Source organism: Mesoplodon densirostris, chromosome 1, assembly GCF_025265405.1.
Source record: "Mesoplodon densirostris isolate mMesDen1 chromosome 1, mMesDen1 primary haplotype, whole genome shotgun sequence".
Classification (NCBI taxonomy): domain Eukaryota; kingdom Metazoa; phylum Chordata; class Mammalia; order Artiodactyla; family Ziphiidae; genus Mesoplodon; species Mesoplodon densirostris.
Window position 1 is genome coordinate 63,403,025 of NC_082661.1, and position 17,631 is coordinate 63,420,655.

The 17,631-nt window shown below is 49.4% G+C and overlaps 1 protein-coding gene across 1 annotated transcript; it reads left to right on the forward strand.

The window, feature by feature from the left end:
• Positions 1-314: 314 nt before the first annotated feature.
• LOC132493431 (homeodomain-interacting protein kinase 1-like) lies at positions 315-4,149 on the forward strand. The gene has a single exon (XM_060103951.1). The coding sequence runs from the start codon at positions 315-317 to the stop codon at positions 3,939-3,941; it is 3,627 nt and encodes a 1,208-aa protein (XP_059959934.1). The 3' UTR covers positions 3,942-4,149.
• Positions 4,150-17,631: the final 13,482 nt, after the last annotated feature.

Sequence of the window (17,631 nt, forward strand, 5' to 3'; positions counted from 1 at the left end):
AAAGAAATTCCTTCAAACATTGCTTCAAGAGGGGGCCCGGCGGTGGCCCCGGACGGCAGCGAGAGACTGAGGCGGGAGTGCGCGGTGCTGAGGCGGCGGCGGCGGCGAGAGGCCGAGCAGCGGAGCTGGAGGGAGGCTGGGGGCGCTCCCCCCGTGAGACGGGCACGGGTAGGCTCCGGTGGGCGGGGGCCGGGGCCCGGGCCGGCTCGCGCGGGGGATATGATGACCCAGCGGCAGGGCCCCGGATCTCGTCTCCTCCTCCGCCTTCTCACTGCAGCCCCAGCTGGCGGCTGAGAACCAGACACACCGGCGGTATGACATCACAGCTGGAGGTGTTTTCCCCCCCATCAGTGTCGTCGAGTGCCTTCTGCAGTGCAAAGAAACTGAAAATAGAGGCTTCTGGTTGGGATGTTTCTGGACAGAGCAGCAACGACAAATACTATACCCACAGCAAAACCCTCCCAGCCACACAAGGGCAAACCAGCTCTTCTCACCAGGTAGCAAACTTCAACATCCCTGCTTACGACCAGGGCCTCCTCCTCCCAGCTCTTGTAGTGGAGCATATTGTTGTCACAGCTGCTGATAGCTCTGCTGCTACATCAGCCTTCCAAAGCAGCCAGACCCTGACTCACAGAAGCAACGTTTCTTTGCTTGAGCCACATCAGAAATGTGGATTGAAAAGAAAAAGTGAGGAATTTGACAGCAACGGTAGCGTGCAAATCATAGAAGAACATCCCCCTCTCGTGCTGCAAAACAGGACTGCGGTGGGTGCTTCTGCCACGACCACCACCGTGACCACGAAGAGTAGCAGTTCCAGTGGAGAAGGGGATTACCAGCTGGTCCAGCATGAGATCCTTTGCTCTATGACAAACAGCTATGAAGTCTTGGAGTTCTTAGGCCGGGGAACATTTGGACAGGTGGCTAAGTGCTGGAAGCGGAGCACCAAGGAAATTGTGGCTATTAAAATCTTGAAGAACCACCCCTCCTATGCCAGGCAAGGACAGATTGAAGTGAGCATCCTTTCCCGCCTAAGCAGTGAAAATGCCGATGAGTATCATTTTGTCCGCTCTTATGAGTGCTTTCAGCATAAGAATCATACCTGCCTTGTGTTTGAGATGCTGGAGCAGAACTTATATGATTTTCTAAAGCAGAACAAGTTTAGCCCACTGCCACTCAAGTACATCAGACCCATCTTGCAGCAGGTGGCCACAGCCCTGATGAAGCTCAAGAGCCTTGGTCTAATTCACACTGACCTTAAGCCTGAAAACATAATGCTGGTCGATCCAGTGCGCCAACCCTACCGAGTGAAGGTCATTGACTTTGGTTCTGCTAGTCACGTTTCCAAAGCTGTGTGCTCAGCCTACTTACAGTCACGTTACTACAGAGCCCCTGAAATTATTCTTGGATTACCATTTTGTGAAGCTATTGACATGTGGTCATTGGGCTGTGTGATAGCTGAGCTGTTCCTGGGGTGGCCTCTTTATCCTGGTGCTTCAGAATATGATCAGATTCGTTACATTTCACAAACACAAGGCCTGCCAGCTGAATATCTTCTCAGTGCCGGAACCAAAACAACCAGGTTTTTCAACAGAGATCCTACTTTGGGGTACCCACTGTGGAGGCTTAAGACACCTGAAGAACATGAATTGGAGACTGGGATCAGATCAAAAGAAGCTCGAAAGTACATTTTTAATTGTTTAGATGATATGGCTCAGGTGAACATGTCCACAGACTTAGAGGGAACAGATATGTTGGCAGAGAAGGCGGATCGAAGAGAATACATTGATCTGTTAAAAAAACTGCTAACAATTGATGCGGATAAGAGAATTACTCCTCTGAAAACTCTTAACCATCAGTTTGTGACAATGACTCACCTTCTGGATTTTCCACATAGCAATCATGTTAAGTCTTGTTTTCAGAACATGGAGATCTGCAAACGGAGGGTTCACATGTATGATACAGTGAGTCAGATCAAGAGTCCCTTCACCACGCATGTTGCCCCAAATACAAGCACAAATCTAACCATGAGCTTCAGCAACCAACTTAATACCGTGCACAATCAGGCCAGTGTTCTAGCTTCCAGTTCTACTGCAGCAGCTGCTACTCTTTCTCTGGCTAATTCAGATGTCTCACTGCTAAAGTACCAGTCGGCTTTGTACCCATCATCTGCAGCACCAGTTCCTGGAGTTGCCCAGCAGGGTGTTTGCTTGCAGCCTGGAACCACCCATATTTGCACTCAGACAGATCCATTCCAACAAACATTTATAGTATGTCCACCTGCTTTTCAAACTGGACTACAAGCAACAACAAAGCATTCTGGATTCCCTGTGAGGATGGATAATGCTGTGCCCATTGTACCCCAGGCACCAGCTGCTCAGCCACTACAGAGACAGTCGGGAGTTCTTCCACAGGGAAGCTGTACACCACTAATGGTAGCAAGTCTCCACCCTCAAGTAGCCACCATCACACCGCAGTATGCGGTGCCCTTTACTCTGAGCTGCGCAGCAAGCCGGCCGGCGCTGGTTGAACAGACTGCCGCTGTACTGCAGGCTTGGCCCGGAGGAACCCAACAAATTCTCCTGCCTTCAAGTTGGCAACAGTTGCCTGGGGTAGCTCTACACAACTCAGTCCGGCCCACTGCAGTGATTCCAGAGGCCATGGGCAGTGGCCAGCAGCTCACAGACTGGAGGAATGCCCACTCTGATGGCAACCAGTACAGCACTATTATGCAGCAGCCATCCTTGCTGACTAACCATGTAACGTTGGCCACTGCTCAGCCCCTTAATGTTGGCGTTGCCCATGTTGTCAGACAACAAGAATCCAGTTTCCTCCCTTCAAAGAAGAATAAGCAGTCTGCTCCAGTGTCTTCTAAGTCCTCTCTGTATGTTCTGCCTTCTCAAGTCTATTCTCTGGTTGGGAGCAGCCCCCTCCGTACCACATCTTCTTATAATTCCCTAGTCCCTGTACAAGATCAGCATCAGCCAATCATCATTCCAGATACTCCCAGCCCTCGTGTGAGTGTCATCACTATCCGCAGTGACACTGATGAGGAAGAGGACAACAAATATAAGCCCAATAGCTCTGGCCTGAAGGCAAGGTCTAATGTCATCAGTTATGTCACTGTCAATGATTCTCCAGACTCTGATTCTTCCTTGAGCAGCCCATATTCTACTGATACCCTGAGTGCTCTCCGGGGCAATAGTGGACCCCTTCCGGAGGGTCCCGGCAGAGTCGTGGGGGATGGCACTGGCACCCGCACCATCATTGTACCTCCACTGAAAACTCAGCTTGGTGACTGCACTGTAGCAACCCAGGCCTCAGGTCTCCTGAGCAGTAAGACCAAGCCAGTGGCTTCAGTGAGCGGGCAGTCATCTGGATGCTGTATCACCCCCACAGGATATCGAGCTCAGCGTGGGGGGACCGGCGCAGCACAGCCACTCAACCTTAGCCAGAACCAGCAGTCATTGTCAGCTCCAACCTCGCAGGAGAGAAGCAGCAACCCTGCCCCCCGCAGGCAGCAGGCGTTTGTGACCCCACTCTCCCAAGCCCATTATGCCTTCCAGCATGGCAGCCCACTACATTTGATCGGGCACCCACACCGGGCCCCAGCCCCTGCTCACCTGCCAAGCCAGCCTCACCTGTATATGTATGCTGCCCCCACTTCTGCTGCTGCATTGGGCTCCACCAGCTCCATTGCTCATCTCTTCTCCCCGCAGGGCTCTTCAAGGCATGCTGCAGCATATACCACCTACCCTAGCACTCTGGTGCACCAGGTCCCTGTCAGTGTTGGGCCCAGTCTCCTCACTTGTGCCAGCGTGGCCCCTGCTCAGTACCAACACCAATTTGCCACCCAGTCTTACATTGGGTCTTCCCGAGGCTCAACCATTTACACTAGATACCCACTGAGCCCTACCAAGATCAGCCAGTATTCTTACTTGTAGTTGCTGAGTGTGAGGGAGGAGGGGTCAGAGTTCTTAATGGGCTGTGATGAGCTCCTCCCTCACCCTCTCCTGAAACTCCTTAGCCAGCAACTTGCTCTGCAGGGGCACACTGAAGCAGAAGGCTTTTCTCTGGGGAACCTGTCTCAGTGTTGACTGCATTGTTGTAGTCTCCCAAAGTCTGCCCTATTTTTTAATTCTTTATTTTTGTGACGGCATTTTTGGTATTTGGAAGAGCTCAGATGTGCATCGTCTGCAGTTACCACAGAAGAGAGATCATTCTGAAGTTAACCTTTGAAAAATATTTTCTCTCTCTGACTTGATTTCTATAAATGCTTTTAAAAAACAAGTGAAGTTCCTCTTTATTTAATGTTATTTTATTGTAATTGCTGGTCAGAGGAAAAATGCTGATAGAAGAACTTGAAATCTGGTAACAAGAAAAGAAAAATCATTACTTTCTGCTTGTTTAAAAACCAAGACTTAATTGCTTATCTTAAGAGCAGCTTGCACAAGTCTGTATTTTACTATCTCGCATTTCTCCTCAAAATTTTACCCTTGCTAATGGGACATTTAAGCTTACAGTGTTTTAAATTTGTTTTCATGTCATGTTATATTTAGTGGGAAATTGTTATTTTTGCACAACTGGTTACATACTACTCTCTGTTACTGTTGGGATTCTCTCAGTTGCTCCTGTGTTTATTATTAAAGTAGTGTTAAAAAGGCAGCTCACCATTTGCTGGTAACTTAGTGTGAGAGAATCCACACCTACCGTGAAAGCACCAGGTATTCTTTCTAAACGAAGCCCTGTGCATTCTTTTTAAATTATTTTTAAAAAGTCCTTCTCTCTGATTTAGCTTAAATTTTATTATTGGAAAAGCCATTAAGGTGGTTATTATTGTATGGTGGTCGTTGTTTTATTATATGCCAAGTCTCTTTGTATTATGCGATACTGGCATTGATGAGCTTTGCCTAAAGGTTGTTGGCATTGATGAGCTTTGCCTGAATATTAGTATGAATTTTCAATAATACACCTCTTTCTCTCTTTGCCTCAGCTCTCCCTTCATTCTATGTGATTTATTTGGGGAGAAAGCTAAAGCTAAAGGATCTGAAACCAGATAAGAAACGTTGTGTATAGCTTTTATGCTTTAAAGTAGCTTTCTTTGTATGCCAGCAGCAAATTGAATGCTCTCTTATTAAGACTTATATAATAAGTGCATGTAGGAATTGCAATTTAAAAGAATTCCATCCAAAAGAGAAAGTAGAGAAGAAATGAAGCTGGATGGTCATCGTATTTGCTTTTAAACCAGTGTTCATGGAAATGCCGATCTCTGGACCCCAGGCTCAGAGTCCTGTGAGGTATTTGCTTAAAATTCATGTTCTTGCGTCCCTTTCCAGTTCGAACTCAGTGTATTTGGATGGAATCCAGGAATCTTCATGCCATAAACCAGAAAATGGTGAATCTACCTTAGTGATTAGTCTAGTGCCTGTTTGAGGGGAGAGGCCCCAAGGGAGCGATTTCCAAAGCCTGCTAAGTTGAGGATTGCAGCTGAAAGTATGGCCCTCCATAGTGGTAGACCAGTTGTTCCGCCATGGATGACTCCAGTGAGGAGACAGTCTGCTTCCTGTGTTGGAGGAGACAGCTACAAGCAATCCAACACCTCCCTCCCGTGGGCTGTAGACTGCTCATAAAGAGGTGCTTGACCACTTCTGAAATAGGTCAACATGACCATTTGTGTCAGTCTTCTCTCTACCTGCCACAATTTGATGTCAGCCATCCTTATTGAGGGCCTGCTGTGCGCCAGACTCCAAGGGTACGGAGAAGATGAGGAAGTCAGGGACTCCACCAAGCTGTTGGGCTAGATCAGTTCAATGTGATACAAGAAGGGCGTTTGGGGTGCTTTTGCCTCACGTCTGTTGTTCTGCAGTTGTGTTTGGGAAGATGGAGGTGTCTTTGGGAATTGGCATGGATTAGCCAGGAGGGAATTCACGAAGAGTGCTGGCTCTCGAACCTTAGTTGTCTAAGAATCTGTCACCAGGGGAGCATGTTAAAAATGCAGATTAATGGGCCCCATCTCTAGAAACGAGGTCCTATAATTTCATTTTAAAAACAGACTCCGTTTTACGCTGATGCGGCTGTTGGGTCGGGAGCCGTCTTGGGTTTTCTGCTGGCAGTTTCCTGAGCTGCTCTCAGTGGCTCTCACTACCTAGTGTGCTTTCCCAGGGAAGTACCCAGACCTTCTTTTTCGGAACAACGATTCAAACTGAGATGAAAACCTCTTCCTTTTTGCCTTGACTTTTGTTTTGTTTTGTTTTGTTTTTGCTGTACACGGGCCTCTCACTGTTGTGTCCTCTCCCGCTGTGGAGCACAGGCTCCGGACGCACAGGCCCAGCGGCCATGGCTCACGGGCCCAGCCGCTCCGCGGCATGAGGGATCCTCCCAGACCGGGGCACGAACCCATGTCCCCTGCATCGACAGGCGGACTCTCAACCACTGCACCACCAGGGAGGCCCTTGCCTTGCCTTTTATCCATTGTCTAGTGTTTCATAAGTAGTGAGATGTTCCTAAAAGTGGTCTAAACTTTAAGAGGGACCTACCCTCTGGAGCAAGATGCACGTGATGCTCAGGTGCTGCCCTAACTCAGTGGAACACCCCATCTTTGCATTTCTGTTGGGATTTCTTTTCCCCTGCTTCTTCACTGAGGATGTCTGGAAGTCTGTTTATTCATAGCTCTGCCCGGGGGCCTTCTGCCATTTCCCTCCCGCTGTGTTTCTCTCTGTCCCCAGCTGAGGCTTGGTGGCATTACCAGGAAGTCAGCCTTTCTTAGCAGCTGAGCCTCTAATCCATCAGCTGCTGTGCTCCTGCCTGCCCTTTAGCAGATAACAAGATAAGGTGTGAATGTGGTGTGTGCCTATGTGTGTCAGTGTGTGGAGTGTACCTTCCTGGTGTTGTGTTTCGTCTCTGTGAGTTGTGTGTCATTGTGAGTGCATGCATGGTGTGTGTGATGTGTGTGTGCATGCCCACCTGCCTGCCTGAAGCAGCACGGTCCTATCCTACCTGAATAATCACACGCCCCCTCTCCTTTCGCATCTTCCTCCTGCCCTGTGCAGCCCTGCAGGCTTCAGAGAGGGGTCTTGCAAAAGCCGGCTTGCTTTGTTTCCTTCTTCTTATTTGTTCTCTCTGGAAACGATTTGAAGTCTGAGCAGGATGCTGATTCCTGGTAGAACCAGTGAAAGGCTAGAGCACTTCAGAACCTGAGGACAGGTTGTTGGCAGCAGCCATGCCTGGCAGGGATTGCCCTTTGGAAACAGTCACCAGGGTCCTGGTGTGTCTGTGTCTGTGGGTGAGATGGACCTGGAAGCTAGGGGTTCCATGAGGTTGGCACTAGGTGTCCCTGGGGATCTGAGCAGCCCATGATTTGATAATGGGAGAGTCAAGGGTCATTCCATTGGCAGGCCTGTGAAGAAGTAATAGGAGTGGTTATGAGGCTTAGAAGATGAGGCAGTATCTAAGGGGACCCGGTATGAATGAATGTCTTCATTCAAATAGCTCATTAAATCCTACGTCTTGTGTGGAGCTTTCTTCAACTTGGTGGAATATAAGGAGCGGGTCCTCTAGCCTTTTGTGCAGTGTGTCACTTTCTTGGTAGTCCCTCTCCTTCATCTTGCAGTGTGTGTTTCAGGAGCACCCTGTCTTTATTTTGAAAGTTCCTGAGTGTGAATCTGATGTAGGAAAGAAAATCAGGGTGTTCCTGACCCCAGAAAAGAATGGGCAAGCAGAGTATCCCATTTGTTTTTGATTCATCTAGCCTGTTGCAGTGGTACAAGCAAAGCAGCTGTTTTGGCTTATTCGGTTTTATATTCAGTAGCTGTTACTGGTAGCCAACTGTATGCCTGCGTTGTGTTCAGTTCTGGGGAGAGAAACTCGAGGAGGACAGGTCCACGCTGCCCTCACTAGACACTGGGCTGGTAGCCGATTTTAGGTTCCTGATCTTTCTCGCTTTCCCCGGGGGAGGGCGGGAGTCTCCCTCTGCTCTGCCTCTCCTCGCCTGGACCCCGAGTCATCCAGGGGGTGACTTGGGACAGGGATTTCCATCAGGGCTACCTGATGAGCGTGTTAGACAGAAACCAGTGTCACCGGGCCTTAAAGAGTTTGTTCCCTGCCCTTGAGGCCATGCTTGTCTAGTTTGGGCTGGGGGTGAGTGAAGATGGGATGAAATGAGATCAGTGAGCACATTAATAAAATAAAAGGTGGAGTAAGACATATCTCCAGAGATGGGGAGAAAAACCCAAAACTGGAGGAAAAATCAGCATCTCATCTACTGCTGGGAGCCTCTGCTTCTCTGACTGAGAGGGAGGGCTCTGTAGGGAGAGTGTCTTGGAGTTGGGAGAGTCCAAACTTGGGCTTTGAAAGCAAACTACTGGGTTTGAATTCTACCCCACCATGAATCAACCATGGCCTCGGGCAAGTTGCTGAAATTCTGAGTCAGTTTCCTCTTCTGTAAAATGGGATAATGCCTTAACCAAGGTCCTACCTGTAAAGCATGTAGAACATGTCTGGAATGTGGTAAGTGCTTAATGAATATCAGTTTCCAAGACCACACACTCCTTACACTAGCTGGTATTTCTGGGTCTGGCCCCTAGCATGGAAGCTTCCAGCTTTCCTGCCCCTGTGCTCTGAAGCAGGCTCTGTGTTTGCTTCCTCCGCAGCGGATTAGGCTGAGGGCTTGCACTAAAGCCTTGCAGCCTCTCCTCCAGGGGAGCTGCCAGTGCAGGCAGGCTGCAGGCATTAGTGACCCCGCCCCATCTCTCCCTGCCAGGGATGGTGCTTTGATCGACTGACCGACCCCCCAACAAGCCGAGAAGGTTCTCTGCCACCCTTCACCGCATGCCAACCCAGCCAGAAAACCAAGGATTCCGCAGACTCAGTCCTCGCCACGCCTCTTCTGCACAGAAACACACTCCTGCCTTCCCCAAGGCTTCCAGAACCCCTGAAGAGGGAGGCCTCCAGTTCCACCTCATGTTTGGGGCATCTTGCTAGCTATGGCCCTTCTCCTTGGCTTCCTGCTGCTGCTGGGGCTTTATGGGGACACCATGTCAGAGGGGCCACCGCCATCATCCACATACATTCCTGATGGTTTGGAATTTGAATTTCCTCCAGCGAACTATGAGACCAAAGATTCTTATGAAGCTGGACCCACTGGCATCTTCTTTCAAATTGTGCACATCTTTCTCCACATGGTGCAGCCGAATGCTTTCCCTGAGGGTAAGTGCCAATGGCGGGACAAGATGCAATATGTCTCCAAACATACTCACGTGCCCACACACAATATTGTTTGTTAATGACAACACGATCAGTGCAGAATATATTCCATATATTAAAGTATGAGAGTCAAAGTGATTGAATTGCACAGAAACAGAAAGTATTTAGCCAGAAGTTAAGAAAAATAAGTTCAATAGGTTGTCAGGAATGTGATGATAAGAAAATGAAATCAAACTGTGTTGCCATGTTGTTTTTCCAATTCTTTATCTTTCTTCCCCTCCTTTTTTGTTTTGTTTTGTCTTGTTTTTTGGTTAGAGTATTGAATCATTCTCAAGTTCATACCAAAGGTAAAAGTTAGGGTAAAAATGCAACTTCTCTGTCATCAAACGAGAAGTTAATAATGACCTCTCATGGCCATTTAAAGTTACCAATTTAACTCTCCTCCACCCACCTCAGAATGCAGTTTCGACACTGCTTAGGGCAAGGCCTGGGCAGACCATACCTGTTACCTGGGTAACTTGTTTGCTTCAGGTCTAAGAGTTTGAGTGTGAAGCCAGGAGGGAACTTTCATGGCATCGTGCTGTTGTTTCGTGTGCATACTATCTGGCCTTACCACTGTGGCTCATCTGTACTCGGAAGTCTTCGGGGTATGTGTTTTCCGGAGTGGGATTATGAAAATTCAAATGGTCTGTGGGAATTGTCTGCTCTTAGGGTTTGACAGTCTAAATTTTTATTGATGTAATGTTAGATCTAGCTTAAGCTTGTTCTTTAAACTACAAAGATTTGAATATTATCATTGACTACTAAATATTATAAAATTTGTAGTAATCTTTATCATCTTCCTTAGCTGGCCAGCCATTGTTTATAAGCAGATTATTTGTGTGTGTGTGTGTGTGTGTGTGTGAGAGAGAGAGAGAGAGAGAGAGAGAGAGAGAGAGAGAAAATGTATTTAGTGAACTTCAGCACCTGTTTATATTATGGGCAGTTTACAGATTTTCTTAATATATATTTACATAGAATATTTTTACATTTATTTGTCTCAGATTAAGCAATTGAAAGAGTCTGAAGTGTAGTTTTCAATTTTTTGTTAGTTTAAATTTCGATTCAATGAAGTAAATCACCCTACTGTCACAGAAGAGAGTCCTGAGCAAGTACTGCTTCCTGTTTATGTCGCTGCTTAAAAGACTAAATTTGGGGCTTCCCTGGTGGCACAGTGGTTGAGAGTCCGCCTGCTGATGCAGGGGACACGGGTTCGTGCCCCGGTCCGAGAAGATCCCACATGCCGTGGAGTGGTTAGGCCTGTGAGCCATGGCCGCTGAGCCTGCGCCTCCGGAGCCTGTGCTCCGTAACGGGAGAGGCCACAACAGCGAGAGGCCCGCGTACCGCCAAAAAAAAAAAGACTAAATTTGGAAATCCAAAGGACAGAAGTAGAAAGCAAACTGAGTGTATTTATTCATGTTGAATACAAATTCACTATTCTCAATAAATATCTTTTTGTTTCCTTTTGGACTTGATGTAAATATAATTGAATAAATAAACACCTACTAGTGTTTTTAGTCTTGGCTTCTTTGTTTTTTTTATGTAAAAAGCATAGAATTCAGTTGTTTGATACAAATTTACAGTGACTTCTTTAAAAAGATTGTGAAGTCTCCTGTGTCATTCTAAGGCAGATCATGTAATTAATCCTGTAATCTCTTTCCGTATGTCGTTTTATTTTTCTCCCTCTAGATTTCATATGAAGGCTTCCTCACACTTGTTTCACAAGGGAAAACAGTATCTTTAAAGGTCTTCATTCAAATGATCGGGTTAAAAGACATCCTGCTTCCAATGCATTCTAGGGTTTTCACCTCCAACATCATGATTAGTCTAGAATTTAAATCCTAATGTAATCTGAGGGTGTTAGCCTTGCTTGTCCCTTGACCTTCATCAAGGGAGAAAGAAATTCCCAGAAACAGACCAGCACTACCCCTTTCAGAAAAAATTGTCGGGTTGCTTAGAGAATATAGTACTGAACTTAGCAGGTGATGTCTTGGTGTGTTGGCTTTCTTTCACCATCCCATTATTCATATTCTTTCACCCAGTTACTAGGTTTCGTAATAGCCTCAAAGTGCTCATGAGGTACTTTGCAACATAAAGGACACTATGAGACAATCATGTTTTTTTGTGGGTTTTTTTCCCCTTGGCATGTGACTTTTTTTAAAAATTAAAGTATAGTTGATTTACAATGTCCTGTTGGTTTCAGGTGTACATCACAGTGATTCAGTTATACATATATATATTCTTTTCCCTTATAGGTTATTACAAAATATTGAGTATAATTCCCTGTGCTATACAGTAGGTCCTAGTTGGTTATCTGTTTTATGCATAGTAGTGTGCATCTGTTAATCGCATCCTCGAATTTATCCCTCCCCTCCCCTTGCCCCTTAGGTAACCATGTTTGTTTTCTATGTCTGTGGGTCTATTTCTGTTTTGTAAATAAGTTCATTTGTGTCATGTTTTTTTTAGATTCCACATATAAGTGATAGCACATGATATTTGTGTTTCTCTGTCTGACTTACTTCACTTAGTATGATAATCCCTAGGTTCACCCATGTTGCTGCAGATGGCATGTAAAGATACATGATATTTTAATGCAATTAAAAAAAATCCACATTGATGCCCCAAACTCCATGATGAACAAATCTCAAAATGCTAAATAAAGACAGGATCCCATCCGGCCCATGCCCAACTCCTGTCACTCATCTTCCTAAGTCCCATCCCCAAGTAATTTGCTCAGGAAGGCGACTCCCAGCAGTACCTGCTGAGAGGCTGATTAGCCCTGCCACCAAGAGACTGGAGAGGAGACCATGGATTAGAAAGTGAAGTGAAGGTGAGGGAGGAGGGTGAAGGTGGTATATATTTTTAATTAATTAATTAATTTTTATTTTTGGCTGCGTTGGGTCTTGGTTGCTGCAGGCGGGCTTTCTCTAGTTGTGGCGAGTGGGGGCCACTCTTTGTTGCAATGCGTGGGTTTCTCATTGCGGTGGCTTCTCTTGTTGTGGAGCACGGGCTCTAGGCGCGCGGGCTTCAGCAGTTGTGTGGCACACGGGCTTAGTTGCTCCACGGCATGTGGGATCTTCCCCGACCAGGGATCAAACCCGTGTCCCCTGCATTGGCAGGTGGATTCTTAACCACTGCGCCTCCAGGGAAGTCCCAAAGGTGGTGCATTGATTACTCAGGCATCGGCAGAAAGCAACTCTGGCTAAGCTTAGGAAAGGAGCATACCGGAAGGGTGTTGGATGGCTCCTGGTCTTGTCAGGAGGCTGGAGAACAGAATCAGATGCAAAGGCAGTGGACACAGCCTGGTTAGGACACGGTTTCTGGCAACTGGCATCACGGTCTTTGCTGCGGCACACACTCCAGAGTCAAAGTCACGGGCAGGAGTGGCCAGCTGGTCGGGCCTGGGTAAGGCCATGCCTTGGGTGCATGACAGGTGAATGGGAGGATAAGCCCCTGGCATTTGTGGTGGAAGATGCTGGACTGTAACCCACTACCACTCACCACAAAGGGGAGCTTGTCCCAGCTGGAAAAGGGCTGCATGTTGGACAGCTCAACAAATGACCAACACTTAATACAGGCAAGGTTGAATTTCTCTCTTGGGAGACTGCTTAGAGCCATGAGTTAAGATGGAAAACTCTAGAGAAGGAACAAACCTGTAGTTTTGAGAATGACAAAAGGAAAAATAGTAAGTTGGTCTCCCTTTCAGACACGTGTTCTGTTTTCTCGGTGCCTGTGAAGGCCAGTAGGACACATTCAGATGGTTTTCCCGTGGAGGCAACAAGCTGTGGCGATGATGTGGTCCTCGTGTACCATCCAGCACAGTTGTACCAAAGAGCTGCCTTCTTGAAGTGGGGGGTGGAGACTGGGTGTGTCAGAGCCATTCTCTAACCTGTGGCTCCACTGTCTTTCTGATATCACTTTATCCAGTTCAGCCAGCCAGCCCCAGACCTGCTGGTTGGAGAGGCAAGGCTGGAGTCTAAAGAGGGACCATTGTCCTGCCCTAAATACAGTCAGGGCTGGTGTGGTAAGGAGGACAGAGCAAGCACTTACTGGAACCTTCTGATGTGCAGGTGCCATACATGCCTTACCTCCTTCATGCTCTCAAAACCCAGCAGTACTACCAGGGTTAATTCCATTTTACAGGTGAGGAAACTGAGGCGCATGAGAGTTGGGTAACATGTCCAAGGTGACCCATAGAGTTAGGTGTGCCAGAGTCAGATTCAAACCCAGGTTGGTCTGTTCCAGAATCTGTGTTCCTGTCTGGCCCATCAACAAGAGAGAGTAACTTTACCCCCATTGCTGGCCCTTATCTATTGAACTTTTGAGGTGTTTGACATTTTCCTTCCTTAAGAACCAATGTGAGAAAAGTAGCCAAGAGGAGACAGGGGGCAGAGTTCGCCCCTGGTTTGCTAACTCTGGTCTTCCACCCCACACTCAACTCAGCCCTGGCCCCCAACCCCGCAGCCATCACACCCTCACTGCAGGCCCACTGCACCTCCCATCTTCCAGTATTCCAGCCACTGACGTTCTTTTCTTTCTTTTTTACCTTCTTATAATGGAAAATTTCAAACCAGCACAAAATAGAACCCCTGATACCTATTACCCTGCTTCAATCATTTTACTGATTTAAATTTGATTTCAGTGTACTCTTAAGATGTTCATTAGTATTCCTTGTATCTCTAGGTCTCCTTACCAGGAGATTTTCCCTGAGATTTAAGGGGAATTTCCCTTAATTTTACTTTTCTTACCCCCTCGCACCCCTTACCCCTCTACCACTACAACTTAGGTACCTCTAAAATCCTCTTTTTGGGTTTATGCATTTTTGCACCTTCAGACAGCATTAAATGGCTTCTGAAATGTTTTGCAGAAAGACATGCATGCGAATGTTTCCTTCTGCTTTTTGTCCTCGTGAATCTCTAGACTCCTCTAACTTCACTCAGCTTTTCCAGGCTGTGCTTGCCCAGTTTTATGGTTCTGCTTTGTTGCCTTCCAAAGGATCCTGGACTGTTCTTTTTCATGTCGTTGTTCTTCTTACATTTTCTATTTTTTCTTTCTTTCGTTTTTTTTTTTTTTTTTTTTTTTTGCGGTACGCGGGCCTCTCACTGTTATGACCTCTTCCGTTGCGGAGCACAGGCTCAGCGGCCATGGGTCACGGGGCCCAGCCGCTTGGCGGCATGTGGGATCTTCCCGGACCGGGGCACGAACCCGTGTCCCCTGCATCTGCAGGCGGACTCTCAACCACTGCGCCACCAGGGAAGCCCCATCATCATCATTATTATTAGGAGTAAAAATGAGCTTCCTGAGGCATAATTATTTTTACTTGGCAGACAAGGAAACAGGCTCAGTGAGATTAAGCAGCCAAAGTCACAGTGGTGAAAAGGGACAGGGCCAAAATTTGAGGCAGGGCAGAGCTGGCTGCCCTCAGGAGGGAAGAACTCACCTCTGGGCCCCACCCAAAGAGGGCTGCCCTTGAGCAGAAGTGCTGGGGCCTCTGGAGGTGTTCAAGCAGAGGCCCTGACCACTTTCAGACGAAGAAACAGCAGGCCTGATTAGATGTCTCAGGGCACCATCTAACTTTGCATGCCTATAGTGCAGTTTTCAGAAGTTTCCTGAACTAGCATTTATCCAGGAAGTATGCACATTCAAGATCAGTTTAAATTTAAATCAAACAAAAATAATGCCCTTTCGAGCACCTGTTTTATGCTAGATTCTGGGGTAAGTGAAAGAGCTGTTGAGTTAACCTTCCTGTCCATCATTCAATTGTCAGTCTGTCCATCCTTCCAGGCATCCATCAATCCATCCATATCACAAACATTAAACACCTACTGTGTGCTAACTTCCGGAAGGTGCTTTTCTTCCATTAGTCTTATTTTTCCTACCAGAGAGTACTGTCCACTCAAGATAGGAAGTAGTGAGTGAGGAGTGAGGTGAGCACAGTTAGAAGAGGGAGTGGTTGCTTGTGGCAGAAGGTCCCCACCCCTCAGCTTGAGGGGATGGCAGGCAACGCACAGCCAAGAGACCGATATGAAAGGAGTAATGAAAGCTCCGTGTATTTGGAGCTATAGTGGATGCCTGTGTACGTACATGGGAGCAAGGGCTGCTTTTTGCCGGTTTTATAGCTCCAGCCACTAGCATTACGATTGGTACACGCTAACGAACCAAATAATTGGGGTTTTGTTTTATTTGAGTAATTTTTTTTTTTAAGTCTTGGAAACTGGCATTAGAAGCGTCTAAAGCGGCAGAGGGAGTCAACCAAGGCAGGTCTGAGGTGGAACCAGAGAGATGCGAAGTTTTTAGAAGAGGAGCGACGTTCCAAGTAGAGTGCTCAGCCTGCCTCAAGGAGGCCTGGGTCCTGTGGGAGGGACGTGCTCGGTTGAGCGGGGCTCTAGCCCCAGGAAATGGATGCAGCTGGGTCCCAGTGGGTGCCCCGGGGTATCGTGGCGAAGCTGCTTAGCTGGTCCAACCGGGAGCGCGCGGGCCGAACTCCAGGATTAGCTACCTCTAAAGTACCGAGCCAGTCCCCACCCGCCACCTGGCTGCGCGCTCAGCTCTCCCGCCGCGGGTGAGTACATTTCAGGAAGCAGTGCATTGCGGCAGCCTCATCCGCAAGTCCCGCCCGGGAGCTGGGGAGGCCGCAACAGGTCCCCAAGGGCACCCTGGGCCTCGCCGGCGCGCCTCCAAGGCAGGCGCCTTTCCGGACCCGCTCCGTCCCGGGGTCTGGCCGGCGCGCGGGGCAGCGGGGCAGCGGGGCGGCCTCTCCGGAAGCCATCCCGGTGGTCCCCGAAGCCGACTCATAAATCATTCATGAGCGGGGGCCGGCCGAGCAGGGCTGGGAGGAAAGACGGGGGCGGCAGCGGCGGCGAGGGCTAACCGGGAGCTGGACCGGGCGCACGGTGAGTAGCCGCGTCCTCACGCCGGAGGTAGGAAGGGGTCTGCGGCCCCGAGCCGGGGGCTGAGTGCACCCCTTTCCAGAAAGCTGGGGGCGGAGAATGGGGAATGGAGGGGCTTGCTCTGCTCCCTTCTCCTCCCAACCCTCGGCACGCTCTCCCCGGGCCGCGGCAGGTGGTGCGAGCCCGGGAGCGTCGGGGGAACCAGAGGAGCCGCGGGGCTGGCGAGGTGGACCCTGCGAGAGTTCCGGGCAGGGCGCAGAGGCACGCAAACTTTGCGGGCTGCGTGGTGGGTCTTCTTTCCGCCCACTGGAGGGGAGCTGGCGGATGTGGCCGGCCAGGTTCCGGGGCGCGAGCAGGCGGTGGGAGCGCGAGTGGGACCCAGACCCCGAGGCTACCGGCTCGTTCTCTGAGAGGGCGGCGGACGAGGCGAGGTTGGTCCGGGGCTTGGGAACTGTTGGGCGGTGAAGGGAGTCCTGGGGAGTGGAACGAGGGGTGCGGGACACTGACCCTCCCCAGCTGGGTATGGAAAGGGGTCACCTTCCTCTGGTTTGCCAAAAGAAGTACGCGGTGCAATCGACCATCACAGGAGCGGGGCTCTGGGGGGTGCCACGGGAGGCCTTATCGCTTTGCCCCTCTGGGAGCGCGCGCACGCACCCCTGGCTTGATGCATCCCCCTGGTCCGCTTTGGGTGGACAGCGCGGGGACTTTTGGCGATTGCCTGATGGAGAACGGGGTGATGGAGGCGCACCCCGCTGGGTAAGGCGCCGGCCAGGACAACAAAGGGAAGCGTGGACAGAGGAGGAGCTTCGCGGTGCGGGAGAGTCGGGGGCCCGAGGTCAGTTTCCTCGAAAGCCCTCTCCGAGGGCGTCGGGGGATGCGATCAGGGGGCCCTGGGGCACACGGCTTAGGACGGCGACCCCAGTCCAAGCCAACCCGCGCCTCGGCGGGGAACCGGCGCCGACTCTCTCGCTGCAGCCAAGTTACTCCGGCAACCCCCTCCCCCAGGCGACGGCGGATTCCTCGAGTCTCCTGGTTTCCCGCGCCCGCCTTGCCGCCCATCCTTTGTCCCGCAGCCGGGGAAAGGTTCCTGGCGCGGAGGGAGCGAGGGCAGGAGCGGTTCCGGCCTGGCGGTGGGTTGGAGGGGAAGGCTGGGGAAGCGGCGCCACCAGCTTTCCGTAGCAAGAGGTTGCGCCTGCAGCCCGCGGCGGCTGCTGACCTTGCTCCTGCCCGGGCAGGAGGAAGGTTTTCCCGGGTTTCTGAGAGAGGCGGCAGATCTTTGTTAACACAAGCAGGTGTGATTGAGGTCCTTGAACGTCCCCTCCCCCCACCCCAACAGAGACCCACTTGGAGACCCAAACAGCTGCTGTTCTTTGGTTGCTTGGACCATATGAAATTGCCATTTTCAAAAGACTTGAATATCAGCAACTTCCTCTTATTCAATGTGTGTGAAGTTACTTTTCTCACTCATTTGTGAGTTTCCTCCTTCAGTGTTCTGGAAGCTGTT